This window comes from Malus sylvestris, chromosome 7 (genome assembly GCF_916048215.2).
Source record: "Malus sylvestris chromosome 7, drMalSylv7.2, whole genome shotgun sequence".
In the NCBI taxonomy this organism is placed as follows: domain Eukaryota; kingdom Viridiplantae; phylum Streptophyta; class Magnoliopsida; order Rosales; family Rosaceae; genus Malus; species Malus sylvestris.
The window spans coordinates 26,099,486-26,127,452 of NC_062266.1; the positions used below are offsets into that span (position 1 = coordinate 26,099,486).

Consider the following 27,967-nt stretch of genomic DNA (forward strand, 5'->3'; position numbering starts at 1 on the left):
CCAAAGGGGTGGAGGGATTCTCCATCCCATTATTTTTCCATGACTTATGAAATCATTTCTCACGTACATGCAATGTCTAAAATATCGATATTATCCCGATATTTTCGTCAAAATTTTCGTGTTTTTGGACTACCGATATTTCCGATATTATCGATATTTTAGACCTTGATAGGAACTCTATGTGGTACTAAGTCACTCATGTATCTTACCATGCAATGTATAAAGTGTAAAATATTGTACTAATTCATTATATATAAATGATTATGGTGTGTTTAAACTTCTTTCATTAATTACTACATATTTTCTACACTCACAATGTTTGCCAGCTCGCTATATAATCAACTTAAATCAGTTAAATCCATCATGCAATGCATTTCCTTCTAATTTTTTGTGATAAACTAATAGATAATTGACTAAATAAACATCATGCAAAGTTTCAATAAAAATTTCCAAGTTTTTCTTACAATTTCCGTGGTTTTTATTTAATTTTTATCGATATCGATAATATCCCAATATTTCCATCGAAATTTCCGTGTTTTTGAACTACCGATATTTTCGATATCATCGATATTTTAGACCTTGCATACAAGTGAAGAAGGAGTGAATATCACCCAAGTGATAGTAATTGGAAATAATTTTGTAATTTTTTATTAATACTTTGATGACATATCATAATTATTTAAACGAAAAAAGTCATCTCCAAATACTTAAAGAAAGGGCTAAGGGCAATGGCTAACTATGTTTTACACACTCTGGGTTTGATCTGTTTTTTTTTTTTAATGGATCGTGAAATTTTAATTTTCAAACATCACAAACAAAAGAAACAGGAAAAGGGTCATGATGATGATCCTATGTTCATTTTCGCTTTGTTGATGATCGTAAGCTATGTCCTTCACCACGACATTGAATGATATAAAATCTCAGGAATTTGGTATAATCATGAGTGTAGCATTTTATCATGATGTCGAATCTCAAGTTATGCTTACCTAGTTACATGATACATCAAAAAGAGAAAATAGAAAGCAGAGTTTAAAGGGCAATGGAGAAACTTGCTGGTGTAGCTTTGTCAATGCTTTTTCGTCTTTTCTTTGCTATAATTGAATGTGGAAAGTATGAGAAAGCAGCTGTTCAAAAAAAAAAAAAAAAAGTATGAGAAAGCATCTTGTAGAGATTTTGAGATTGTATTTAAAGAGAAATATGCACAAGTATAACAAATTTTCTTCCATGGTATATACCAAAGTGTTCCATAAAATCATTGGTTTAAATCTTGTACATAGGGATCTAATGGACTTTGTAACAGTTAAATCCTGCATAACATACGTACCACTATATATGTCGTAACATTGTAGTCGGTTTCCAAGTGTAATTGATTTAAAGATATTTCAGTTGAAATCAGAACCCAAAGGACATTTAGATGTTTATTAAGGAAAATACTTGGTCCATTTGTACGTATGCATATGTTATTTCATTTATGATTTTGACATCTTTATTAAAACGCTTCTCAATATAATTTATTTAAAAAAAATTGCCGACAAATTCCAACAGAAAACAGAACATGTTACATATGCGTACTTTTTTGACATTCGCAATCGTGGAGCACACTAGATTTTTTTGCATGTGTCGTGGCGCATTTCTAAGCGACAAAAACCGCCAAAAGTAGGTAAAAATCACAACGTAATTAATCCACGCTCCCTCTCCCCAAACCACCTAAACCAGTAAACCTCTCTCTCCTCCCTCTCTCCCTCTCTCTCTCTCTCTCTCTCTGCAATTCAAAAGACTTTTTGGTCCCTCCCATGGCGGTTCTGAACCGCGTTTTGAGATCACGACGACCGGGAAGCTTCTTCTCGCTCCGGAGCTTCCGCTCCTCGTCTTTTCTAAATTCCGAAACTGACCTCAAAGCGTCTGCCTCCGTCATCCCAAAGCCCCTTCCCCTGCATCGCGACGTCAAGGACAGGAATGTCCAGTGGGTCTTCCTCGGCTGCCCCGGCGTTGGAAAGGGAACCTACGCCTCCCGCCTCTGCCACCTCCTCGGCGTCCCTCACATCGCCACCGGCGATCTCGTCCGCGACGAGCTGGCTGCCTCCGGCCCCTTCGCTCTTCAGGTCCCTTCCATTCGCCCTTAGGGTTTTTGCAATTTCTGTAAATTTAATTCGTTCAAAACCTAACAAAATTATGCGAAATTGCAGCTTGCGGAGGTTGTGAATCAGGGGAAATTGGTTTCGGATGAGATTATAATAAACTTGTTGTCCAAGCGTCTTGAGGCTAGTGCAGCTAAGGGTGAAACTGGCTTCATTCTTGACGGTTTTCCGAGGACGATTCGACAGGCGGTAATACCATCTCCCTTTTTATCAAAATTTTGAAAAGGGAAGCATGAATTTGCTTGAAATGTGGACATATTGATCTTGTAGGTGTAGATAACAAAATGTAGTAGTCAGAATTGAAGATTTAGTTCAGATTAGTAGAGTTGAAATATGAAAGTAAATTTGTGGTGTCTGAAAAATGATTGCTTGTTTATACTGCCATCCAAATTCCGGCACAGCGATATTACTATTTCCATCTTGCTTCTGTTCGTGTCAAAAGTTATTGCTTTTTACGAATTTAATGTTTGTCTCGAGCGAAATCTGAATTCAGCTGGTTGGTTCAAGTCTTAAACAAGGTTGTCTTTTGTGTTATAACTTGCCTAATAAGTTTTGATTATTTTGCAGGAAATTTTGGAGGGAGTGACAGACATTGACTTGGTTGTCAACCTAAAGCTTCGTGAAGAGGCTTTGCTTGCGAAGTGTCTTGGAAGGAGGATTTGTAGTGACTGTGGAGGAAATTATAATGTTGCCTCCATTGACATTAAGGCCGAGGATGGGAACCCTGGCATGTACATGGCTCCACTTCTTCCCCCTCCACAATGTGCATCAAAGCTTATCACGAGATCCGATGACACTGAAGAAGTTGTTAAGGAGCGACTTCGTATATACAACGATATGGTATTGTTTCAGCATCTTGGGAATGCTCTTTTATATTCTTGTCAAGTATTCAAGCATTAAACTTATCAGTGTTTAAGATTAAAAATGTATTACCATGACTGAAACACTGCCACCCATAGTTTATAAGGCATTCCACCTTCCTACATATCTACTTCAGAAACTATTCTACAGGCCGAGTGTCCAGCATCCGAAAATAGGTGGACCGTGGACCTTCTTCTCATTGCCATTGTCAAAAGTTCGCATTTGGACATTGTCCAGTCAAGAATTGTTTTTGTCATTAGTCATTTAATTTTGGATATAGCAACAATAGTATTCAGTTTTGGTTCAGTTGGTAATCTGTGGATCACATATCATCTTCTTCTTGCAGAGTCAACCTGTGGAGGAGTTCTACCAAAGTCGGGGAAAATTGTTAGAGTTTGATCTTCCTGGAGGGATTCCTGAATCCTGGCCAAAGCTACTTCGGGCTTTGAATCTGGAAGACCCTGAAGACAAATGGTCTGCAGCAGCATGATTCGTAAATCCTGTACTATATACACTAGACAAGTTAGTTTTCATTAGGTAAGCTATATCATTCTTTGCAATGTCATGGAAGCAGCTGCATATAATTTGCAATTGAAGGGGAAAACTTTGGTGTGCAATAAAAAGCAGGTATGGTATTATTCGTTTGCAAAGTTGAGCATTTGTAATATTCAGTCATGTTCTTTGTGTGACTGATGCTTTAGATCGTAGTGATTATCTTTCGTGGGAAGTAAATTTTTCATTGCACCACAAGTTTGCCATGTTTTAATGAAATTGTATCGTTTAACCAAATGTAAATATGGAATTATGTACACAAACAATAGGAGGAGAAAAACATGAAACAGTTACCGTTTGTTTTCTTGTCATCTTTTTTCCTTTTCATGCATCTGCTCTTGGGTTCTTGTTGAGAACATTCTTCTAAACTGTCAAAGACTGGGTTTACTGATATCGTTGTCTTCATGGTCAGAAGAGGTTTAAAGTTAGAGTTCCCTCTCGCCCCTCGAACGAGGGATGAAAGGGAATGGACATGTTGCATTATGTGGGTTCTAACCATGTAAAGAATAAAATGTTGGATCGGACGAGGGTTAGCGTCGTTCGGAATCCAATCGGGTGGTGGTTGATGCTGATAGTTAAAGTTTTGTTTCTTTATTTGTCAATAGAAGATAGATTGATCGACTTGTAAACTATCTGAGGTATATTAATGTTGCACCTTTACAACTTTGCACCTTGAAAATATCTATTTGTGTGTTTTTACAAAAAAATTTCTACAAACGTGTGCAAGAAATTACACTAAGGGCGAGCCTTAGCGCGATGGAAATGTTGCTCTTTTGTGATCAAAAGGTCACGAGTTTGATTCATACAAACAACTTCTTTGCAAAGCAAAAATAAGATTATGTACGATAAATGTTCTTCTCTCGACCCTCACAATGCGAGGGTCTTGTCGACCTGGGCTGGGCCCATATGTGCAAGAAATTACCCATGGTGTCAAAGTTTGAAGAAGTTATACCCTAGAACACTGTTTGTCAAGCCAATTGATTAACGAGGAAAAATTTCACAAAACTCCTTGGAACTTTACACTTTTGTGCAAACACCCATGTGAACTAAAATTTGTACAATCAACTACCCAAATCTCAAGTCGTGTGACAATTTGGGCACTGCGTCCACTTTCATTCAAGTATGTGGCAAATAATGGCAAATTGTTAAGTATGTGGGTGTTTTTAAGAACATTCTAATCAGTATTAAAAAACTTTTATGATATTTCTTGAAGATATGTAAATGAAATGTCAATCCTAATTTGAAAACATATCGAAGAAACAGTTTTATGAAATCAGTATCATTTCTATTTCAATTCTACAAAATTTTAATAAACGACTTTTATGGAAATCAAAATTTTGATACTCAATCAAATTCCTTTGATTTTGATTGTGGTTAGGTAAACGAGCTCTTGTAAATACCTTAATAATGCTGAGAATGCCCTTAAAAAGGGCCTAAGCACCCAGTAAGTGACATTATTTAATTGAAATTAGGTGAAAAGGGATGTAGGTATCAAATAATCAAATAATTAAAAGTTTGGATGATTAATTGTAAAATGTTTCAATCCAAAATGCACAAAAGCTAAAAGTTCAGGTGATATTTATATCTAAGAAAATTACATCATAAAGCCAAAATATCAATTCATTAAGTCCTATATTATAGAGTTTGAATTTTATTAGAAGTGATCATTTCAATCTTATAGACGAGAAGTTTTCTCCTGCAATCGATAACACCACAGGATAATTCTTAAAAAGATGAATAATGTAATGTGAACTCTCACTTATAAGTAAAGAAGAATATTATTAGACCGTAATATTAAATGACCGTACTATTTAAATACATAATAGTTATTTATGCTAAATGACCTAAACATTTAAAACGGTGCTAACTTACCTAAACATTTGAAACGTAAATTGATGACGTGGGATTCAGGCAGATATTTTTACGATGACGTGGACCATTCGGTGAAATCGGGAGGGCATTTTGGTCCTCCCACAAACAGTCTATTACGCCGTTAGTGTTGCAACCCGCCAAATCCGCCTCCTATTACGTCGACAAATCCAAGCGTCCCATAACCTTTTACTCTCCTCAAAACTCGACACGTGTCAGGCGCGAATCCAGCATGTCCTACTACCCCAGTTATCCCACGTGGCATATGTTATCGGTGGAGTTCCCGACCACCACTACGTCCACGTCATCGGATGGCCCTACGTATAATATCTTTATCTCAATTTTGAAGACTTCCGCCTTTCCCCTGCCTCTTCTGCTCCGCCGTCTCGCTACCACCGAAGCCGTTTTTTTTTTCCCTCCGATGCTTATTTTTCTCTTTTTTCTTTTGTTCTTCAGAAGAGAAAAGCCCTAACGCGCTCTCAGCTCGGAAGCTTCAGACTTTAATAGTAAAAATATCTGAATTCAAAGGTGGGGATCGAGCTCAGAAAATGTCTAAATTTTTGGTATTTTTAGCTATATTTTCTGGATTTAGAGGTCTAAAATCGAAGTAATCAAATTAGTTTCTCAGTTTATTCAATTTTTGATCTTTTGACGTTTTATTCAGTTTATTGTACTTGGTTTAATTGATTTTAGTGCATTATATTGTTAATTTCACTTCAATTTCCTACTGTTTTTATTTTTTTATTTTTTATATATCTGTTAAAGGAGCAAATTTGTTGAATTTTTGGTATGTTTGGTTGCTAAATTTGAAAATTGAGTGAGAAATATATGTTGCTGTATCAATTTTCGTGGTGAAGAGAATATCGGGAAGATTGTTTGAACTTGAAGTAATCTTAGCTCTGGTTAGGTAAATCAGTGGGGATGGAAGGTGTTTGCTTACTCTCGAATCGATTTCATAGAGCATGTAGTTTACAATTATTTTGAATCTGATGGTTTTTGTTGAGCTTTACTCCATTTTAGGTCTTGTTAATGCTTGTATCTTGAAGACAGCGGGATGTGCAACGTGATCCCGTTGTCTCTTTGAATCTGGTTGATGGGGGAAGTTGGGATGAGTAGCAATGGTCCTGTTACCAAAGAGCGTGCGGAAGTAAATTGCCACATTCAAGATGAGAACAAGGAAACTAAGGATGGGGTTGTGGGAGAGGGGCGAGGGCTCCCAAAAAAAGATGATTTTTGGGTTAATGAGGACTTGCAAGGTGTACATGATGGGCGGGCAGAACAACAGCTCCAAGGGTGGGAGGAGTTCTTATCTGTCAGGTCTCTGAAGGTTCTGCTAGTGGAAAATGATGATGGAACTCGCAATATTCTTCGTGCTTTACTGCAAAATTGTGGCTACAAAGGTTAGTATAATGCAACACATGAGATCCTATGTGTAGGACTAGGATTAGTTGAAGTGTACTGGTGTAGATCTTTGTATGACATGATATTTCAAGTTTATAGGTTGCTTTCAGTTGTATGATCGATCAATATACGGGTAGATTTCAGTAAAAGTATTTTAGTTGTAAAAGTTAAAAGGCTGCAATTAGTATTTAGTATTTTTCTAATACTAAACAAGAATGTTTATTTTGTAACACACTCACCCTTGTATTGTGGAATTTAGGTTTTTTTTTTGTTAACAAAGGATAAAAAAAAACTTAATCCACTAAGACTTAAGGCATTTAATTTCATCCTTGTGCGCTGCCGACGATTTCAGACTCCGGTGCTTAATCCACTAAGGTTGTCAGTAACCGAGGCATCTACGATCTCAGACAATAATACAAATTATGTAGTCTTCAAGTCAAAAGCTTTCCTTATGATGTTAAATTTGTGACCAAAAACATTTTTGCAATCGTAAAAATGGATTTTGTGATTCTAATTTTCATATGCTTTAGAGTTGAGGGTTCTTTGAGAAAGTTCACTTTGCAAGAGTAATAGACTCAATAGTTCACTTCCAATTATCCTAAATAATTTGGGAAAATAAGGCCAATTTCCATTTCCTGTAATTGCTTTTTTTTTTTTTGGTAAAATTAACAGTGGATTTGATCTTTGCAGTAATAGAGGCAGATAATGGTATACGAGCTTGGGAAATCTTAGAAGATCTTACAACTCATGTTGATCTTATTTTGAGTGAGGTTGTCATGCCCAGTTTGTCAGGCATGGATCTCCTGACCAAGATAATGGACCACAAAACTCGCAAGAATATTCCTGTAATTAGTAAGTATACTTTTACATTTTTACTCAGGCGAACATAATACTGATTTACCTATAGTACTTTTAGATGGTCGATACTTTAGCTACTGAACTTGGTGTGTTTTGTGCAGTGATGTCGAGTCAAGATTCTATGAGTACAGTTATCAGGTGTTTATCGATGGGCGCAGTTGACTTTCTATTGAAGCCTATTCGAAAGAATGAACTTAAAAACCTCTGGCGGCATATTTGGAGGAAATGCCACAGGGTAAGTAGCTCTAGTTATTACATTTTATGTATGATACTATGTCGTGGAACTATTGTTTTCAGTTTGGATTTCGTTTATACATTCAAGCATCAGTGCATCACCAGAGCACGTGCAGAATTTTGATATCTATTTTTTCGTTCATTACTCATCCTTTCAGCAATCTAGTGGTAGTGGGAGTGCAAGTGATATCCGAACTCAAAAATCTACAGAGTCGTCAAGTTTTGAGGAGTCAGACAAGAACACTGGCAGTAATTGTGATGATAACATCGGCCTTGGAAACATTGGTCTGACTGATAGGGATGAAGGTGACAATGGAAGTGGCACTGAGGTATGAATTCGTCCGGTCTAGGATCTTTCTGGTTCTACGTTTTTAATCGTTTATCCTCTCTTGGCTGGTTTATTCTATTTCATTTATCAAGTATGTTAGGTGTTGATGTAAATCTTAAAACAATTAAGCCAAGATCATCGAACTTCATGATTTTCACATACAAATAAAATGCGGGAATACATTAAACAACCAAGTGTACCTTGATCCATCACAACGAACGCTATGAGATCCCAAACGGATTCTGTCAGCGGCGGAGGAAATAGGTGTTCTTTCTCTTGCCTCTATTTGCCCTAATCGTGTTTTTTCTATCAAGTGCATATTAGATGGGTATATGCAATGTATATAAGTGAGGCAGAGAGAGGACCCGTTTCCATTTAAAGCCCATAATCAATTACCACCCATCACAGTAATTCGATAGGAAACATTTCTCATAATTTGACCAATAGGATTATTTACAAATAATAATATCCGTTAAACACTACATATCATATGGACCGTGTCATATGGACCACTTTAGAATATTAAAATATTCTTACATTCTCCCACTTGGTCCATAGTGACACATGTTCCTTTTCAAGTTTAACAAATAAACATTAAGCGTGCAGTAAAGTTCGAAATAATCCTTACTATCAATTGGTCAACATAAATACTCATCTTAAGCAATTCACTAGTGCGAGTCATGACGGTTGTACATCAATGAGTGACATAGTCCCTTCCATGTACCACAACACTAGCAATTACCTAAAACAGTCTGTTAGTGAGAAATACATATATAGGTTCAATAATGTCTTTGTCAGAGACATTCCTGTTATCATTCATCCAATCTCATAAATGTATACATATAATGGAAAATAGGAAATACCAGAAACATGTTCAATTATCGAGCTTAGAGTGTCAAGCACAATATTGTCATTAAACAAATTCTCATAAACAAAATAAAAATGACAATCATCATGGACTACGACCAAGACCCATTCTTTCAACATGATCATTAAATGCCTTCGGCCCCAGTCCTTTTGTCAAGGGATCTGCGATCATAAGCATTGTGCTTATGTGCTCAATAGACACTCTTTGTTTCAGAACCTCCTCCTTAAGAGTCAAGTATTTTATATCCATGTGTTTAGCACCATTAGAATACTTGTCATTCTTGGAGAAGAAGACAGCGGCAACATTGTCATAGAAACTTCTCAACGGCTTAGCAATGGAATCAATAATGCCAAGCCTTGAGATAAAATTCTGTAACCATAATCCATGATTTGTAGCCTCAAGGCATGCTATAAATTTAGCTTCCATGGTGGATATAGCAACAACATCTTGCTTTGTACTCTTCCAGGAAATTGCTCCTCCAGCTAAGAGAAACAAGTAACCAACAATTGATCTTCTACTATCAATACATCCAACAAAATCTGAATCTGAATAACCAATAATTTCTAGGTTATTAGATTTTCTATACGTGAGCATATAGTCTTTCGTTCCTTGCAAATGCCGCATCACTTTCTTTGCAGCTTTCTAGTGATCCATTCCTGGGTTGCTTTGGTATCTGCCTAACATCCCAATTGCAAAACTGATGTCTGGTTTGGTACAAGTTTGTGCATACATCAGACTTCCTACAACAGATGCATAAGGAATACTTTCCATTTGTGCACACTCCAATTCATTTTGTGGGCATTGCATAAGGCTAAACTTATCCCCTTTCTGAATTAGAGCAACATTGGATGAACATTTTTCCATACCGGATCTCTCTAGAACTCTCTCAATATATGCTTTCTGAGACAGGCCCAACACTCCCTTTAATGTGAAGCCTTCAGGTTGATCCATGTAGGCTTCTTCTTCCAAACTCCCATTCAAGAATGCTGTTTTCACATCCATTTGATGTAACTCTAAATCATAATGAGCTACTAATGCCATAATGATTCTAAAAGAGTCTTTCTTTGAAACTGGTGAGAAAGTCTCTTTGTAATCAACGCCTTCTTTCTGAGTAAAACCTTTGGCCACCAATCTGGCTTTATATCGTTCTAAATTGCCATTAAAGTCGCGTTTGGTCTTAAAAACCCACTTACACCCAACTCTCTTACAACCTTTAGTCAATTTAACGAGATCCCAGACTTCATTTTTGTCCATTGATTTTAACTCATCATTCATGGCATCAATCCATTTACTAAAACCAATACAGTTAACGGCTTGTGAAAACGAAACCGGATCTTTATTTATTCCTATATCAACGTCAGACTCTTGTAGATATACCACATAATCATCCGAAATAGCACGTTTCCGTTCTCCTTGAGATCTCCTTAATGCTATTTCTTGTGGTTCTTCCACTACATTTTCATTTGTGATAATCTCATTCTGAAGCAGATGGTCATTAATTTGTTGTTCAACATTGTCTAATGGTTCAACATGTGCAGGAACAACAACTTGCTTAGTAATTATAAGTGTAGGGATCTGCACCCTAACTTCATTAATGACCAATTCTTTAGGTTTTTTTGCTCCCATTGATTTCACAACTTTCAATGAATCTGGCATTGCCGGTTTCAACAATTCTCATACTATGATTAGGACAGTAAAACCTATATCCTTTGGATTTTTCTGGGTAACTAATAAAGTAACCACTACAACAACAACAACAAAGCATTTTCCACTAAATGGGGTCGGCTATGTGAATCCTAGAACGCCATTGCGCTCGGTTTTGTGTCATGTCCTCCGTTAGATCCAAGTACTCTAAGTCTTTTCTTAGGGTCTCTTCCAAAGTTTTCCTAGGTCTTCCTCTACCCCTTCGACCCTGAACCTCTGTCCCGTAGTCACATCTTTGAACTGGAGCGTCAGTAGGCTTTCTTTGCACATGTCTAACCCACTCATTCCTAATCTTATCATTTCTCGTGAGCCCACACCTCCAACGAAGCATCCTCATCTCTGCTACACCCAATTTGTGTACATGTTGTTGCTTCACCGCCTAACATTCTATGCCATACAGCATCGCCGACCTTGTTGCCATCCTATAAAATTTTCCCTTGAGCTTCAGTGGCATCCGACGGTCACATAATACGCCGATACACTATTTCACTTCATCCATCCCGCTTGTATTCCATCTATTCTGTCTTTGATCGGCTTAAGCGAAGATCTTTAGATTCCAACGCTTCTCTCCAAAAGTTAAGCTTCGCATTTACCCCTTCCTGAGTTTCATCTATCAACCTTATATCGTCTGCGTAAAGCATACACCGAGGAATAACATCTTGAATATGTCCTGTTAACTCATCAATTACTAATGCAAAAAGGTAAGGACTTAAGGATTGTTGATGCACAAAATCAGTGAGGACTTTGGTACAACAGAAAGTATTAAGTTTGTGACATTCGCTAGATTGCTCCGGTCGTTAGTGTGGATAAGTATGTAAAAGGATAGAGACAGGAGAGCAAACACAAGATGTACGTGGTTCACCCAGATTGGCTACGTCCACGAAGTAGAGGAGTTCTCATTAATTGTGAAGGGTTTACACAATTACATAGGTTCCAACTCTCCTTTAGTGGGTACAAGTGAATGATTTAGTACAAATGGCATTAGGAAATATTTTGGGAGAATGATCTCCTTTTATAAAAGAGAGTTTCTAGCCTTGTTCTGACATTGACACGTGTGTTGTGATTGGCTTCCGATATGATTGGCTTCTGATGTCTACATGTGTCGCTCTGTGATTGGCCTCCTGGTTGGAGGGGAAGCTCTTCGGTTGGGGACTTGCAAGATCCAAGCCGCTGAGTAATCACGAAACTTCTAAGTACCGAAGTGTGGTATCGTCTTCACTTGCCTTATCTGTCTCATAGGTAGATGTGGCATCTTCTCTGGAAGTACTCTTCCTTCGTCCAAGGGTGATATCTTTAACTGGTGGAGATGCAAAATGTAATGTATCAATTTCACTTGAAGCTTACTTTTAGTTTCAGGCGTGGTCAAGCGCGATACAAACCATGTAGTATGAGTTCCCCAAGTCGCCGAGCTAGGGAATCTGCTGAAAGATGTGACAGACAAGGTAAGCAATCAGAGCTCCAAGCAATCAGTTCCAGATTAGAAGTTTGATTTCGAGTTCCGGCTGATTGTTCTCATTCTCCTTATCTTGCAGGCAGCATGAAGGATAAAGAGAAGAAAATGAAAAGAGATGATATGCGATACTTTTGTTTTTGAAAAAGTAACTTTCCACAGGCTTATTCTTGAACTGGGCTGAAGGGTTTTCTGGTTACCTCCAGAGTATAAGGCCGACTGAAGAATTTGAGGGTCAAAACATGTCCATCAAATCTAGAGTACGTTCGACCCTGCTGATATGTGATACTTTTGCTGTTGACAAAGTAGTGGAAGTATCGGCACGTGTTCTGTTACGCTTGTCTCCACATGCTTCCTTGTATCCTTCTCACTGGCCCTATCTGTTCCTCAGGCAGATGTGGTATCTTCTCTGGAAGCATAAGATGTTGAAGATGAGTACTCGAGAGCAATGCCAGGTAAGTAATCAGATAAGAGGTTCCAGGCAGTCAGTTCCTGACCGGAAGCTTGATTCCAAGTGCTGACTGATTGCTCTCTTTCTCCTTGTCTTGCAGGTAAGAACAAGGCCAAAGGAAAAGACAGGGAAAAAGCATGATATGGGATACTCTTGCTTTTAACCCTAATGATATGAGATATTCTTGCTCTGTTGTAGCTTGTTTGCAGAGGTATTATCGGGGGAAAAGAAAGCTGAGTATTTCGAGAGGCTTCATTGGGAGGGTTGAGCATTTTTGCAGGTCTGCCTGTCCGTTGAGGATGGAGGTCGACATATATAGGAGTCTCCCTAACAACAAGTAGTAATGCTATTCCTTTACCCTTCTTGGTCATAGCACTCTAGTGGGAGCTACCCGCTTCACGTGTTTTAACTTTGTCAGAGCACTTTGAAAAAATGGTCTGTGGTATCTGGAAAGCTGATGTTGCGTGTGAAGATTACAGACAAGCTTTATCCAAGGAGATCTGGCTCTCGGAGTTGAGAAAGCGATGCCTCTTGGGTTTTCGAACAAGCGATCTTGTCGGGGATCTGGCTCTCGAGATTCGGAGAACGATGCCTCTTTAATTTTTGAGAAAGCAATCCTGTTAGGAGTCTGGCTCTTGAAATTCGGAGAGCGATGTCTCTTCGATTTTTGAGAAAGTAATCCTGTTGAGAGTGTTCTCGAATGTGAGTAAAGGTTGGGCATTTTTGCTAGTCTACCTTGCCACGGAGTACAGAGGTTGACACACAGGGACTTTCCAATTATCTAGCAGTGGTGCTGTTCCTTTACCCTTGTGGGTAATAATATGGTAGCTAAACCTTCAAAATTTATGTGTCTAAACTTTGTTAGTGTTGTTTCTTTGCTATTCTTTTACCCTTCTTGGTCATAGCGATGTAGTGGGAGCTGCAAGCTTCACGTGTTAAACTTTGTCAGAGATCTTTGGCAAAGTTATCTGTGGTACCCATGAGCTGATGTCGCATGTGGAAAGTGAATGATTGAACAGTACGATTCACGTGCTTTCTACTTCACCAGAAATCTTCGACAGATTGCCCGTAATTTCCGAAAAGCTGAGTGTGCATATGACAGGTGATGACAAGGCTGAGAAGGCAGGTGCCTCTTCGATTTCTGAGATCGGCCCTCGTGGTCTCTGAGCAGCCCAGCTTTTAAGAAAGCAAGCGCCTCTTCGATTTTTGAGATCGGCCCTCGTGGTCTTTGAGCAGCCCAACTTTTGAGAAAGGAAACGCCTCTTCGATCTCTAAGATCAGCCCTCGTGGTCTTTGAGCAGCCCAGCTTTTGAGAAAGCAAACGCCTCTTCGATTTCTGAGCAGGCGCCTCTTCGATTTCTGAAGTTTCGTCGAGTGCAGATTTTTATAAAGGCTGGCATTAAGTTCCAAAGCACACTTGAATCTCCACCAGTAGAAGCTCCTTTCTTGCACTTCTAAGATCTTGATTTGTCTGACCTCTTCTCTCTTCAACACCTTTGAAAATGTCTGGCCCTTCCGACCGTCGTTTTGACTTGAACCTTGGTGAAGAGGCAGCCGCGCATTCTCCAGACAATATATGGCGCCCATCCTTCTTATCCCATACTGGTCCTCTTACTGTTGGGGATTCTATGATGAAGAATGATATGACCGCTGCAGTGGTGGCCAGGAACATTCTCACTCCCAAAGATAACAGACTTCTTTCCAAACGGTCTGATGAGTTGGCTGTTAAGGATTCTCTGGCTCTCAGTGTTCAATGTGCAGGTTCTGTGTCGAATATGGCCTAACGCCTATTTGCTCGAACCCGTCCAGTTGAATCATTGGCGGCTGAAGTAATGAGTCTCAAGCAGGAAATTAGAAGGCTCAAGCATGAGAATAAACAGTTGCACAGGCTCGCACATGACTATGCTACAAACATGAACAGGAAGCTTGACCAGGTGAAGGAATCTGATGGTCAGATTTTACTTTATCATCAGAGGTTTGTAGGTTTGTTCTAAAGGCATTTATTGCCTTCGTCTTCTAGGACTGTGCCCCGTACTGAAGCTCCAAATGATCAGCCTCCGATGCCTCTTCCTTTTAGGGTTCTGTCCAGTACTGAGGCTTCGAGTGATCACCCTCTGATGCCTTCTCTTTCTGGGGCTCTACCGAACTGCTGAGACTTCTCCTAAGCAACATTTGTGAATGCCCCCTCTTGTTTGTTTATTTTGACTCATGTATATGTACATATTTGTAACTTATCGGATATATCAATAAATAAGTTTTGCTTCATTTCAACGTATTGTGTTAAATACACCAAAACCTTCTTTACTAAGTTCTTTGAATTTTTCTTTTGTTGAAGCTTATATGTTGAAGCTTTGTGAGTGAAGCATGTAGGTTGAGGTAGTGTTCCCTTAATTTCTCGAGTGAGGAAAACTTCTCTATTGGAGACTTGAAAAATTCAAGTCACTAAGTAGGGTCGGCTATATGAATCTTAGAACGCCATTGTGCTCGGTCCTGTGTCATGTCCTCCGTTAGATCCAAGTTCTAAGTCTTTTCTTAGAGTCTCTTCCAAAGTTTTCCTAGGTCTTCTTCTACCCCTGCGGCCCTGAACCTCTATCCCGTAGTTGCATATTCTAACCAGAGCGTCAGTAGGCATTCTTTGCACATGTCCAAACCACCGTAACCGATTTTCTCTCAGCTTTCCTACAATTTAGGTTATTCCTACTTTACCTCGGATATCCTCATTCCTAATCTTATCATTTCTCATGTGCCCACACATCCAATGAAGCATTCTCATCTCCGCTACACCCATTTTGTGTACGTGTTTATGCTTCACCGCCCAACATTCTGTGCCATACAGCATCGCCGGCCTTATTGCCGTCCTATAAAATTTTCCCTTGATCTTCAGTGGCATACGGCGGTCACACAACACGCCGGATGCACTCTTCCACTTCATCCATCCAGCTTGTATTCTATGGTTGAGATCTCCATCTAATTCTCCGTTCTTTTGCAAGATAGATCCTAGGTAGCGAAAGCAGTCGCTCTTTGGTATTTCCTGATCTCCGATCCTCACCCCTAACTCATTTTGGCCTCCATTTGCACTGAACTTGCAGTCCATATATTATGTCTTTGATCGGCTTAGGCGAAGACCTTTAGATTCCAGCACTTCCCTCCAAAGGTTAAGTTTCACATTTACCCATTCCTGAGTTTCATCTATCAACACTATATCGTCTGCGAAAAGCATATACCAAGGAATATCATCTTGAATATGTCCTGTTAACTCATCCATTACCAACGCAAAAAAGTAAGGACTTAAGGATGAACCTTGATGTAATCTTACAGTTATGGGGAAGCTTTCGGTTTGTCTTTCATGAGTTCTTACGGCAGTCTTTGCTCCTTCATACATATCCTTTATAACTTGGATATATGCTACTCGTACTTCTTTCTTCTCCAAAATCCTCCAGAGAATGTCTCTTGGGACCCTATCATACGTTTTTTCCAAATCTATAAAGACCATGTGTAAATCCTTTTTCCCCTCTCTATATCTTTCCATCAATCTTCGTAAGAGATAGATTGCCTCCATGGTTGAGCGTCCTGACATAAACTCGAATTGGTTGTCCGAAACCCGTGTCTCTTGTCTCAATCTATGTTCAATGACTCTCTCCCAGAGCTTCATTGTATGACTCATTAGCTTAATACTCCTATAGTTTATGCAATTTTATACGTCGCCCTTATTCTTGTAGATAGGCACCAAAGTGCTCTTTCGCCACTCATTTGATATCTTCTTCGTTTTCAAAATCCTATTGAAAAGGTCAGTGAGCCATGCTATACCTGTCTCTCCTAAGACTTTCCACACTTCGATCGGTATATCATCTGGGCCCACTGCTTTTCTATGCTTCATCTTCTTCAAAGCTACAACCACTTATTCATTCCTGATTCGACGATAAAAGGAGTAGTTTCTACTCTTCTAAGTTACTCAACCCCCCTAAAGAAATACTCCTTTCATGTCCATCATTGAAAAGATTATGAAAATAACCTCTCCATCTGTCTTTGACCGCGTTCTCTGTAGCAAGAACCTTTCCATCCTCATCCTTGATGCACCTCACTTGGTTTAGGTCCCTTGTCTTCTTTTCCCTTGCTCTAGCTAGTTTATAGATATCAAACTCTTATTCTTTGGTATCTAGTCGCTTATACATATCGTCATAAGCCACTAACTTAGTTTCTCTCACAGCTTTCTTCGCCTCTTGCTTCGCTCTTCTATACCTTTCACCATTTTCATCGGTCATATCCTTGTATAAGGCTTTACAACATTCCTTCTTAGCCTTCACCTTTGTTTGTACCTTCTCATTCCACCACCAATATTCCTTTTGGTGTGGAGCAAAGCCCTTGGACTCTCCTAATACCTCTTTTGCTACTTTTCGGATACAACTAGCCATGGAATCCCACCTTTGGCTAGCTTCCCCCTCTCTATCCCACACACTGGGTGATTACTTTCTCTTTGAAAATGGCTTGTTTTTCTCCTTTTAGATTCCACCATCTAGTCCTTGGGCACTTCCAAGTCTTGTTCTTTTTTCTCACTCTTTTGATATGTACATCCATCACCAACAAGCGATGTTGATTAGCCAAGCTCTCTCCCGGTATAACTTTGCAATCCTTACAAGTTTACGATCCCCTTTCCTCATTAGAAGAAAATCTATTTGTGTTTTTGACGACTCACTCTTGTAGGTGATCACATGTTCTCTCTTCTTAAAGAATGTGTTGGCTAAGAAGAGATCATATGTCATTGCAAAATCCAAGATAGCTTCCCCATCCTCGTTTCTCTCCCCAAAACCATGGCCACCATGAAAACCTCCATAGTTGCCTGTCTCCTTGTCCACGTGTCCATTTAAATCTCCTCCTATAAATAACTTCTTTGTCTGAGCAATTCCTTGCACCAAGTCTCCAAGGTCTTCCCAAAATTTCTCCTTCGAACTCGTATCCAACCCTACTTGAGGTGCGTACGCACTAATCACATTGATGATTTCTTGTCCTATTACAATCTTGATTGCCATGATTCTATCTCCTACCCTCTTGACATCTACAACATCTTGTGTCAAGGTCTTGTCCACGATGATGCCAACACCGTTTCTCTTTCTATTTGTGCCCAAATATCAGAGTTTAAACCCTGAGTTTTCTAGATCATTTGCCTTAAGACCAACCCACTTAGTTTCTTGTAGGCACATAGTATTTATCCTTCTCTTCACCATAACTTCCACTACTTAAATAGATTTTCCTGTTAGGGTTCCTATATTCCACGTTCCTAAACGCATTCTACTCTCTTGAACTCTACCCTTCTGTCCTAGCTTCTTCAACCTCTCCCGTCTAATAGGATCAAAGTACTTCTTTTGTGTGTCCTGTGTAAAGTTGATAGGAGCATATACTCCCAAACAACTTTGAGTGGAGTCATTCGAAAAGAAGTTTATATGGCCCCCTTGCTCATTTAACACTGCATTCGAGTGCCAATGGAGATACAGCGACCCTTGCTCACTTATCACTGTGCTCGGGCCACACAGCGCGCCACTTACGGGTAACGCCCTAGCTTTAGCGCGATTTCGTTCTGGATTCATTTTCATAAGGATTCGACGTAAAATAGGAGTGCCAGCTGTCGACTACCTGACGCCCACCCCCTCCTCCTTTATCCGGGCTTAGGATCGGCAATGTAAGATTAACTTACACAGACGGAGTTAATAAAGTAACCAGTAATCGTTCTAAAATCTAACTTCTTTTCATGCGGATTATAAATTCTTATTTCTGCTGGGCAACCCCAAACATGCAGGTGCCTTAAACTGGGTTTCCTTCCTGTCCACAATTCAAATGGTGTTTTGGGAACTGCCTTACTAGGAACCCGGTTTAACAAATATACAGCAGTCCTAAGAGCATACATTCACAATGATATAGGCAAAGATGCATTACTTAACATACTCCTAACCATGTTCATAAGAGTACAATTACGCCTTTCAGCAACACCATTCTGCTGTGGCGTACCTGACATAGTGTATTGGGCACATATGCCATGCTTTTCAAGGAGTTTTGCAAATAAACCAGGACATTGTCTTGATTCATCATATTTTCCATAAAATTCACCACCTCTATCCGACCTGACAATCTTCACCTTTTTATCTAATTGTCTCTCAACTTCAATAATAAACACCTGAAGGGCATTCACTGCTTCAGATTTTTCTTTCAATAGATAAATATAGCTGTAACGTGAAAAATCGTCTATAAAGGTGATAAAATATTTTTCTCCACCAAAAGATGGAGCATCAAAAGGTCTACATATGTTTGTATGAATTATTTTAAGAAGCTTTGAACTTCTTGTGGCTCCTTTCTTGGTGTATTTGGTTTGTTTGCCCTTAATACAATCCACACACACACCGAGATCAGTAAAATCTAGGTTCGGAAGAATCTCATTCTTTACTAATCTTTCTAACCTTTCTCTAGATATATGACCCAGTCGTTTATGCCACAAGAATGAAGAATTTTCATTGTTTAGGCTACGCTTAGTTCCAACATTATGATGCAAGGTCAAAAGTGTTTCAGCAAAACGATTATTGAGCTTTAAATTATACAGCTCACCTATTAGAATACCATAACCAACAAAAGAGGTCTTCTTATATAAACTGAAACATTCATTACCAAACTTTATAAAAAATCCATTGCGGTCAAGCTTCGAAACTGAAACCAAATTTCTGGAACAACTAGGAACATAAAGTGTCTGAAATAAATCCAAACAATATCCAATATCCAAAATTAAACGAAAGGTTCCAACAACTTCAACTGGAGCTTTGACTCGATTCCCCATGAAAATTTCATTTTCATTTGGATTTAAAGTGTGGGTCGTAAGCAATGTATTAAAAGCGTAAGGCGTGGGTGAGCCGTCTAAGGGATAGCCCAGCCTAGGCGTGAGGCGAAGTCTCACGGAACCTAAATTTTTTAATATATACACTGAGCGTACACATATATTATATTAAAAAAATATCATTAATCAATAATCACCATGAGCACACATATATTATAAATACATATACACACATATATATACATATATTATATTATATTATATATATATATAATAGAGGATGAAGAGCACAATGAGTACACATATAACAATGCACGTAGAAGGCACACACATCCATTGTATAAAAAATAAAAATCAGAAAACAAGGCAGAGAGATGATAGTGCAAGGAAGAGGTATGCATGAGGTAGTTAAAACCCTACCCAAAATCCCCGAGGCTCCGACGGCGCCTTCTGCCCACTCTCTCAAAACAGAGGCGGCAACCATCAAGCCCAGCCTCACAAGGCACCTAGGCGAGCCCTGAGGCAAGCCTTTTAAAACATTGGTCATAAGGAATCCCTGCATCGAATTAGAAATATGAGCCGTAGCACCAGAGTTAACCCACCAAGTATTATAAGGAACTTCGGTTAAATATGATTTGAAACTTACATAAGCCAAAGGCTCACCTTTCTTTTCGAACCATTCTTTGAATTTCTAGCAATTCTTTTGATAATGCCTAGGCTTCCTCTTTCCCTTTCTAGGCTGTCTTCCAAATTTTCTTTCATCTCCTTGACTTGCTAAATGAACGGAATGTTCTCCTTGCTGCTTAAGCCTTCCCTCCTCTTGAACGAGTTTAGTGGCCAATTCATCAACATTCCATTTGTCCTTAATAGCATTATAGTTGATTTGAAATGGCCCATACTGAGGAGGCAAGGAGTTCAAAATTAATTGAACAAGAAAGGAGTCATCCACATTCATTCCAAGTGTCTTTAGCTTTGCTGCTATATTAGTCATTTCAAGGACATGCTCATGCATGCTTCGCATACCATCAAATTTCTTGGAGGTAAGCTCAGCCATTAATGTCCCAGCAAGAGACTTGTCAACAGTCTTGAAACGAGTCTCAATATTTTTCCAAGTATTCCTTAGCAGTTTCAACTTGAGGAAGGCCAGTCTTTATGTTGCTCGCTATAGTCATTCGCATAAACATCATGCTCAATCTATTTGATCTCTCCCAGGCATTATAGAGAGATTTTTCCTCAGTGCTGCTTGTATTCGTAAGAGCAGCAGGTTTGTCAGTTTGGAGTGCTAAATCAAGATCCAGGACACCAAGGTGAAACTGAACTTGCTCACTCTAATCTGAGAAATTTGTTCCATTAAGTGGGGGAATAGATGGAGCAAGTGAATGAAGAGAAACAGGCACTGACACTGCAATTCAAAAGTGCTCACAACATTAATGCTTTGAGTAATAAAAAACACATGTAATAACAATAAGTGTACTATCATATTCTCCTTTGGGTAGATACTACAACATTACAAACAATCATCAATGCATAATACCTTATTGATAATTGTACATCTCTAATAAGACAGGCTTCGTTATCTTTGGATATCCAAACAAATAAAAATGAAATATACAATTCTCAACACATTCATATCATCAATCATATGAGCAATTAGTCTACCTTTGGGTGACCCTTAAGAACTTATGACAAATGAAAAACATATTACTCATGTACAAACCTTTAAAACATAATAAGGTTTTGTTCGTTCATACGCATCATCCTACCATGAGTAGTTGATTAATCATCATTTAATTTGAATCCATGTGATCTTTCTAGTTTGGCCACTTTGGTGACTAACAAATAATTTCGTAAGACGAATTACAAATTAAATGAATGACGTTTATAATCGTAATGATCAGTCATAGGTATTCAAATTACTTTAACTAATTCCAACTAAAAGAATCACCCAAATTGCATCATAATTTCCATACCCAAATATGCAATTCGGCAAAAATTGTAATAAAACTAAGATTACAATTTCTTAATCCCAACATGCATCGATACATGCAAATAAAATATAATCATGTCTGCCTCAAAACAGCAGACATTGCACCCTAATTAACCACCGATTCTGTTCTTGCAGATTTAAAAATTATGCTGACAGTAAGCAGCAGCATCATAATTAAAATATTCTTGCCGAGTGCAATTTACAATATATAAAGAACATTCACAATTCAAAACAGCGATGAGGTTATTTCAAAATAGCACAGTGGACCATAATTTATTTCGAAACAAAACTCTAATCAAGTCGATTCAGTTAAAGTTCATAATCGTAAATGGAAAATCATGAGAGCTCTCAACCAGGCTCTGCTACCACATGTAAATCTTAAAACAATTAAGCCAAGATCATCGAATTTCATGATTTTCACATACAAATAAAATGCGGAAATACATTAAACAACCAAGCGTACCTTGATCCATCACAACGAACGCTATGAGATCCCAAACGGATTCTGTCAGCGGCGGAGGAAATAGGTGTTCTCTCTCTTGCCTCTATTTGCACGTGAAAACCCTAATCGTGTTTTTTCTATCAAGTGCATATTAGATGGGTATATGCAATATATATAAGTGAGGCAGAGAGAGGACCCGTTTCCATTTAAAGCCCATAATCAATTACCACCCATCACAGTAATTTGATAGGAAACATTTCTCATAATTTGACCAATAGAATTATTTACAAATAATAATATCCGTTAAACCCTACATATCATATGGACTGTGTCGTATGGACCACTTAAGAATATTAAAATATTCTTACAGTTGATTGGTAAGTATCAGTCAGCTTACTGATTGCCTTCACTTTACTATCATATAAAAGAGTAAACTAGCGTTTGAATTCTTTTTCATTGCACTCGATTTGCATATATGTACGCCTAACATTTAATCACGAACTTGAGTAAAATTAAACGTAATATAAACCGGAAAGCAAAATGATAATTTGCAGTAAAAAATACCTTTACATGTTAAGGTTGTTTGGCTGCAATGTTCTGTGCCACCCAGAACGAAAAGTGATCTCCCAAAAGATCTTTCTGGAGAAGCTTCATCAAAGGAATCGTTATATGCAGATTGGAGTTGCAAAGCACTGAAACTACCATATCATGTTTCACCATTGTATGAGAAAAAGAAGATGCTTTAAACGAATTGAATATAATATAAGTGAGACGTCAAATATAACTTGCTTGGATCTCATTGAAGCTCTTCCATCCGAATAACATAATATAGCAATCCTCTACTTTTCGAATCGCATTTGCTCTATCCACCCCTTGTAGCAATCCTCTACTTAGGACAAGATTAAGCATCTGAGATAGGGACAATAGGAGGAAAATAAGTATGGGATATCACGAAAACTATATGATGGTTTTTAAGACAGGAAAATCCCGCAAGATAATGTAAGATGAATTGTGTGTGTACTTTTCTAACATATTGCCGGACAGAGGCTTATAATATTAATTATCTAGACTGGTGTTAGCTTACTTCGCAGCAGCTGTGAACCTGGAGCTGACCAGGCAGTGCACACAATTGAGAAATATCGAAACCAATGGCATGAATATAGTTAAAAGAAGAGCTTGGTAGCTGGATATCTTCCTTTATGTTGGATCTGTTTACGTAATTCATACATTTATGCATAAAGTTATATGCGAGATAGGAGAGTAGGAGAGGTACTGATCAATTTCCAAGCATTAGCTTGGATTTATTTTTTCAGATCACTCAGGCTAATCCTTCAAGGGCTGACACATTTGGCAATGACGGGGAGCCTGCATTTAAAACTAGCGAGTGCGAAGGCCAGGATGAAGAGCTTGGTAGGCATCTTGGTTCTAATTATCTATTGGTTTCCTTTTCTCCGTCTTTTTGCTAGTTAAAAGGTTGCTATCTTTTTATCGTCAGATGATTTTGTCGTGGGTAAAGAAGACTTGGCTGTAGGACTTCCCAGAACTTCAGTTTTGCAGCTTGATGAACCAAAAGAAAAAGGGTTAACCAACACGGCCAGCGCTAATAAAAACAAACTTTCAGAAACTGACTCAATGATCGGAGGTGAACAAATAGAGAAAGGACAACCAGAGCTCAACAATGAAAAACCAAATCGGGAATTGAGAAACCAGGCTGCTGATCTAATGGGTTGCATCGGCAACGGTACCACCGATCCTCAGATGCAATGTGTTATGTTTGACAGCCCAAATGGTGTATCCAAGGTTCCAGAGATAAAAGCTAAGACCATCCATGACAGTAAAGAAACTCCTTCTCTTGAGCTCACTTTAATGACGCAGAGAGATGTTCGAAATACTGGGTTCAGTGGTCATGATCGAAATGTTCTGAGACATTCAGACAATTCAGCCTTTTTAAGGTATGCAGATACTCAGAAATTGAATCACACTCATCTCTGACGACGTTTAAGTCAACTTTTTCTACTCTGAAAATATTTTTTTGTACTGCGCAGGTACAACTTTCCTACAAATTCTAAGCAGGCCCCATCTGGGAATGTTGGTAGCTATTCTTCTCTCGATAATAGCTTAGGGGCAGCGAAAGCAAAATCATTTCAAAATTTTCAATATAATTCGTATGGCACTCCTCTCTACCAGCGTTCCAATGGCTCTAGCAATAACAATGACACTGACTCAGCCACAAATAAGTTCTTTATCAATGAAGAGGCATCCGAAGACAAGGCAGAGCCGGGATCAACAATGAAATGTCTCCACGAATCCTCTGTCTTCCAACCAGACCATAACAGGTCTATGGCGTATAACCAGCCAATAGAACATGGTCATGCCGATGCTGCAGTCCATAACACAACTTTGTCACAAGGATGGAACATGAATCAGCATGTGCAAGTGCAGCAGCAGCACCATATGTATAACGTGCGTCAGCACCAGCAGATACTAAATAATGATGATTTGTCACTGAAAAATCTGGCAGCAGCAGCTCCACTGTGCGGGTCATCCGATGTGCAGTGTGTACCAATGGAAGGGAATGTTGGCAGTAACAGTTTGCACGGGTGTGCCTTAGAAAGAAACAACAGTAGCAACGGGCAGAGTGGGGGTAGCTTTGCCATAAATTCTAGGGGAACTTACACGGAATCTGGTAAGGACATAGCTGGAGAAGAAGGAACCATCAGTGCAACTGAAAATGGGAGCAAAAGTGGAGTTGAACAAAACCGTCGTGCACAAAGAGAGGCTGCTTTGCATAAATTCCGCCAGAAGAGGAAAGATAGATGTTTCGAGAAGAAGGTAACTCTAGTTGTGTTTTGAGTTTTGAGTTTTGTCATATGTAATTCTTACCTGTATGGTTAATTCAGTTGAGTATTTAGCAGAAAATCTTCACCCTTTTCAGGTGAGATACCAGAGCAGGAAAAAACTGGCGGAACAAAGGCCGCGTGTTCGTGGACAGTTTGTTCGACAGGTGGTAAATGAAAACAAAGGCAACGACACAGATAGCTAAGCTGACTAGTGGTTTTGTACATGAGAACAGCACTATAGCTATGCATACCGGATGGAGCATCTGTTTCTTTGATGCAGGATATGGGCATACAACATTCGGTATTCAAAAGTATATAGAACTGATATATTTAAAGACTAGATTTACTGCGCGGGGACAACAAAACACGCATGGATTTATGTTTATTGATTTTGACTCGAACAATTTCTTTTGCGATTATTACTGAATGGGTTTTATGCTAATGGATTTATATATGGTCATCGAATCAAACGATGAAAACCTCATACATTCAAACAGAACAGAGATTGCACTTTGCACTCGTAATTCATATGGTCCAGCGGCAAGCCTAGAGAGCCGCTCTACAATATGAATTATGAAAAAGCAAATTGGGTGCCCTAACATCATCAGGTCAGCCTCACCCAACAGGATCTTCTCCGGATCCTTTTGGTGAGGATATTGAAGATCTGTAAATCGTGACTGTCAATCGTATATCATGCGGTCAGTTTTTGTCAAGTACGGTTTGTGATTAATTATAAATAAAAATATTTAAAATAATTTTTTACTACACAATATACAATAAATGGACAAGATTGACGGATCCTCGAATCCTCACAAAAGGATCCGGATTCCAGCCTCACTATTTTTTAGAGAAAGACGATATTCGATATTCATTTCAAACAACACAGAACAAATACAATTTGAGAACAAACTGAGGATGGTGTGCACAGTGGGCCTCAATAAAACCTTGTTGGAGCTTTCAACTCGGTCGAAGGAAAAAGAGTGTCCCGCAAGACGAAATGACCTATTCTCAAATGTCAATACATAAGCAAATTACAAAATATCCCTAAGCAAATCAGGGGATCTTCCGCCCACAAACTTGTTAGCATTCAACCATTGTTGTGCAGTGAGCGTCAACCGTGTGGCAAAGCATGCGACCATGACTTCCACACGCTGCGAAACCAGCCTGAACCATCAGCTGAAAATGTCTCCAACAAAGTGGATTAGTTGGACCAAACAGCCACTTACCTATGCCCGTAGAACTATGAACACAAGATCAAGGTAACTCAACGCAAATCGCCGTATATATACGAACATTGTGCAGACTCTCTCCTAGTGAAACCTAAGAAGACCTAGGAACCCTAGAGAGCAATTTTCCTGAAAGACCAGGACTAAATTAAGGGCTGGTTTGGTATTGCTGTGCTTTGAAAAAAAAAACTGCTGTGAGAATAAGCAACTGTGCTGTGAGAATAAGCAGCTGTGAAATAAATCAGTAGAGTGTTTGGTAAACTTTTTTGTAAAAGTGCTTTTGGGAAAAAAAGCAATCTGATAGTAGGTCTGTTCATTAAAGGAGCATTGTAGCTCCGTATGCTTTGAAAAAAAACCAGTTTTCCAAAGCTACAAATAGCTGCTTCAGCTTTTTCCTTTTATTTCAGCTTATTCTCACAGCAGCTTCCAAAATAAGCCTTTTTTTTTTAGTTTACTAAACACCTAAAACCCTCACAGCTTTTTTTCATGGGTGCTTTTTTTTTTTAAGCACCTCACTCCCAAACCACCCCTAAGAAAACTAAAATAAACTAAATTAAATAAAACTCGCCCGAAGCGAACAAAAGGAAAGAACCAAGAAGGGAACCACAATCCGGCACCTCCTGCCAGTGGGAATGCCGGCTTCCACACACCGAAGACCACAAGAGCAGCTGCCAGGAGCACAGTTAGTGCATCCACCGAAGCCATCGGGGAAGGTGACACCACCATGGAACCGAGTTGACGAACGGGATCCAACCCACCTGCAGCACAGAGCTAAAACCCATACCAAGAATACAAGCGCCAAATCAAAGAAAATCTTGAAAGGGCATGGCCCGGGTCAAGATATGGGGCATAGATCCATGAAGGACTGCACCTAAAATGGTGGGAGAGAAGTAAGGGGACGGGAGGGGAGGTTGGTAGAGGCCGGGAAGGAGGGATCGGGCTACAAACCTTATGTATCCTAAAATGTGCCACCTCTACAACTTCAATACTGTTATATTTGATTAAAATAGTTTAAAAAATAATAATAATACCTTACTCCAGTCTCACAACCACCCTACTCCCACTCCGGCCACCCTCTCTATCAGCAGACTCAGCACCCGCACAGTACGCACACATCCCTGGCGCCGTCGGTGTTGGGCTACTCTTCTCGCTTATTGACGGAGGGGAAGGTGGTGGCGAAATGACCGGTCAAATCATCAATAACGTTAACCACTGATCACACAGAAGACAAGATTAATTGCATGTACAAAGTTAATTAGAATCTATTTTAATGCAAAAATAAATCACAAATGAAAGAGAAAGGGGAGAGAGGTAACGAACACTTGAATTTGAGGGAGAGAAATGGTTCGGCGGACTAACTTCCATTCCGTCAAGCAATTGAAAGACTGACTCATTAAAACTGTGTCAGCTGCGTTTACCCTCGTAAATTATCGTTGGGCAGAAGAAAATATGCGGTGATTGGTTTAGTTGGTAATGATCATTCTCTTCATTATATCAGGTCTAAGTTTAACTTCCTGACGACAATCTCTCTTACGGTACCATCTGTAAAAAAATTTTAAAAAAATAATAACAAAATAATACCCGCTTTATAAGAGAGATATGTTGTATGTCTTGACCGTTAAATAGCGTAGCCTCCCCTCACGTAACCCTTGGATCATTTCACCTTTATGATTTACTCACAAAAATACCATGGACGACTTGCCTTGCATATTGTAGTCTCGTTCACTAGTCCGGTGGTTCCCATACCCTATCAAATCTTGGTTGTGGCCCATCCGGACCAAAGAATCTGATATGAAGCACAAAATATGGCTCGTTGGCCACCTACGGCCTAACTTCCATATGACTTGGTGAACAAGTATTGTGTCTGCAGCAACATTGTTATCGTCTTTCCAAATTTCAAGACTTCATATTTAGTTAAACAAGCCGAAACAAACTATTTACTAC

At 39.0% G+C, this 27,967-nt stretch overlaps 2 protein-coding genes and 1 long non-coding RNA gene across 5 annotated transcripts; 2 read left to right on the forward strand and 1 right to left on the reverse strand.

Annotated features, from left to right (window-relative positions):
* Positions 1-1,679: 1,679 nt before the first annotated feature.
* Positions 1,680-4,232, forward strand: LOC126630576 (probable adenylate kinase 6, chloroplastic). 3 transcript variants are annotated; one of them, XR_007626042.1, is made up of 5 exons: positions 1,680-2,102; positions 2,187-2,327; positions 2,706-2,978; positions 3,346-3,626; positions 3,964-4,232. XR_007626042.1 is itself a non-coding variant. In XM_050300703.1 (4 exons), the coding sequence occupies exons 1-4, from the start codon at positions 1,794-1,796 to the stop codon at positions 3,487-3,489; spliced, it is 867 nt and encodes a 288-aa protein (XP_050156660.1). In that variant the 5' UTR covers positions 1,680-1,793; the 3' UTR covers positions 3,490-3,849. The 3 variants fall into 3 exon arrangements, 1 of the variants encoding a protein (XP_050156660.1); XR_007626043.1 differs by having other exon boundaries at positions 3,967-4,232; XM_050300703.1 differs by lacking the exon at positions 3,964-4,232 and having other exon boundaries at positions 3,346-3,849.
* Positions 4,233-5,767: 1,535 nt separating this feature from the next.
* On the forward strand, positions 5,768-25,201 carry LOC126629296 (two-component response regulator-like PRR37). The gene is made up of 9 exons (XM_050299296.1): positions 5,768-5,948; positions 6,441-6,820; positions 7,512-7,673; positions 7,781-7,914; positions 8,072-8,242; positions 23,271-23,367; positions 23,453-23,909; positions 24,003-24,789; positions 24,893-25,201. Exons 2-9 carry the CDS (start codon positions 6,514-6,516, stop codon positions 24,998-25,000), a joined length of 2,223 nt encoding a protein of 740 aa, XP_050155253.1. The 5' UTR covers positions 5,768-5,948; positions 6,441-6,513; the 3' UTR covers positions 25,001-25,201.
* LOC126629311 (uncharacterized) lies at positions 21,453-27,539 on the reverse strand. The gene is made up of 3 exons (XR_007625709.1): positions 27,344-27,539; positions 27,055-27,235; positions 21,453-22,866 (listed from the first exon to the last, which is right to left on the reverse strand). It is a non-coding gene; the product is annotated as an uncharacterized LOC126629311 (long non-coding RNA).
* Positions 27,540-27,967: the final 428 nt, after the last annotated feature.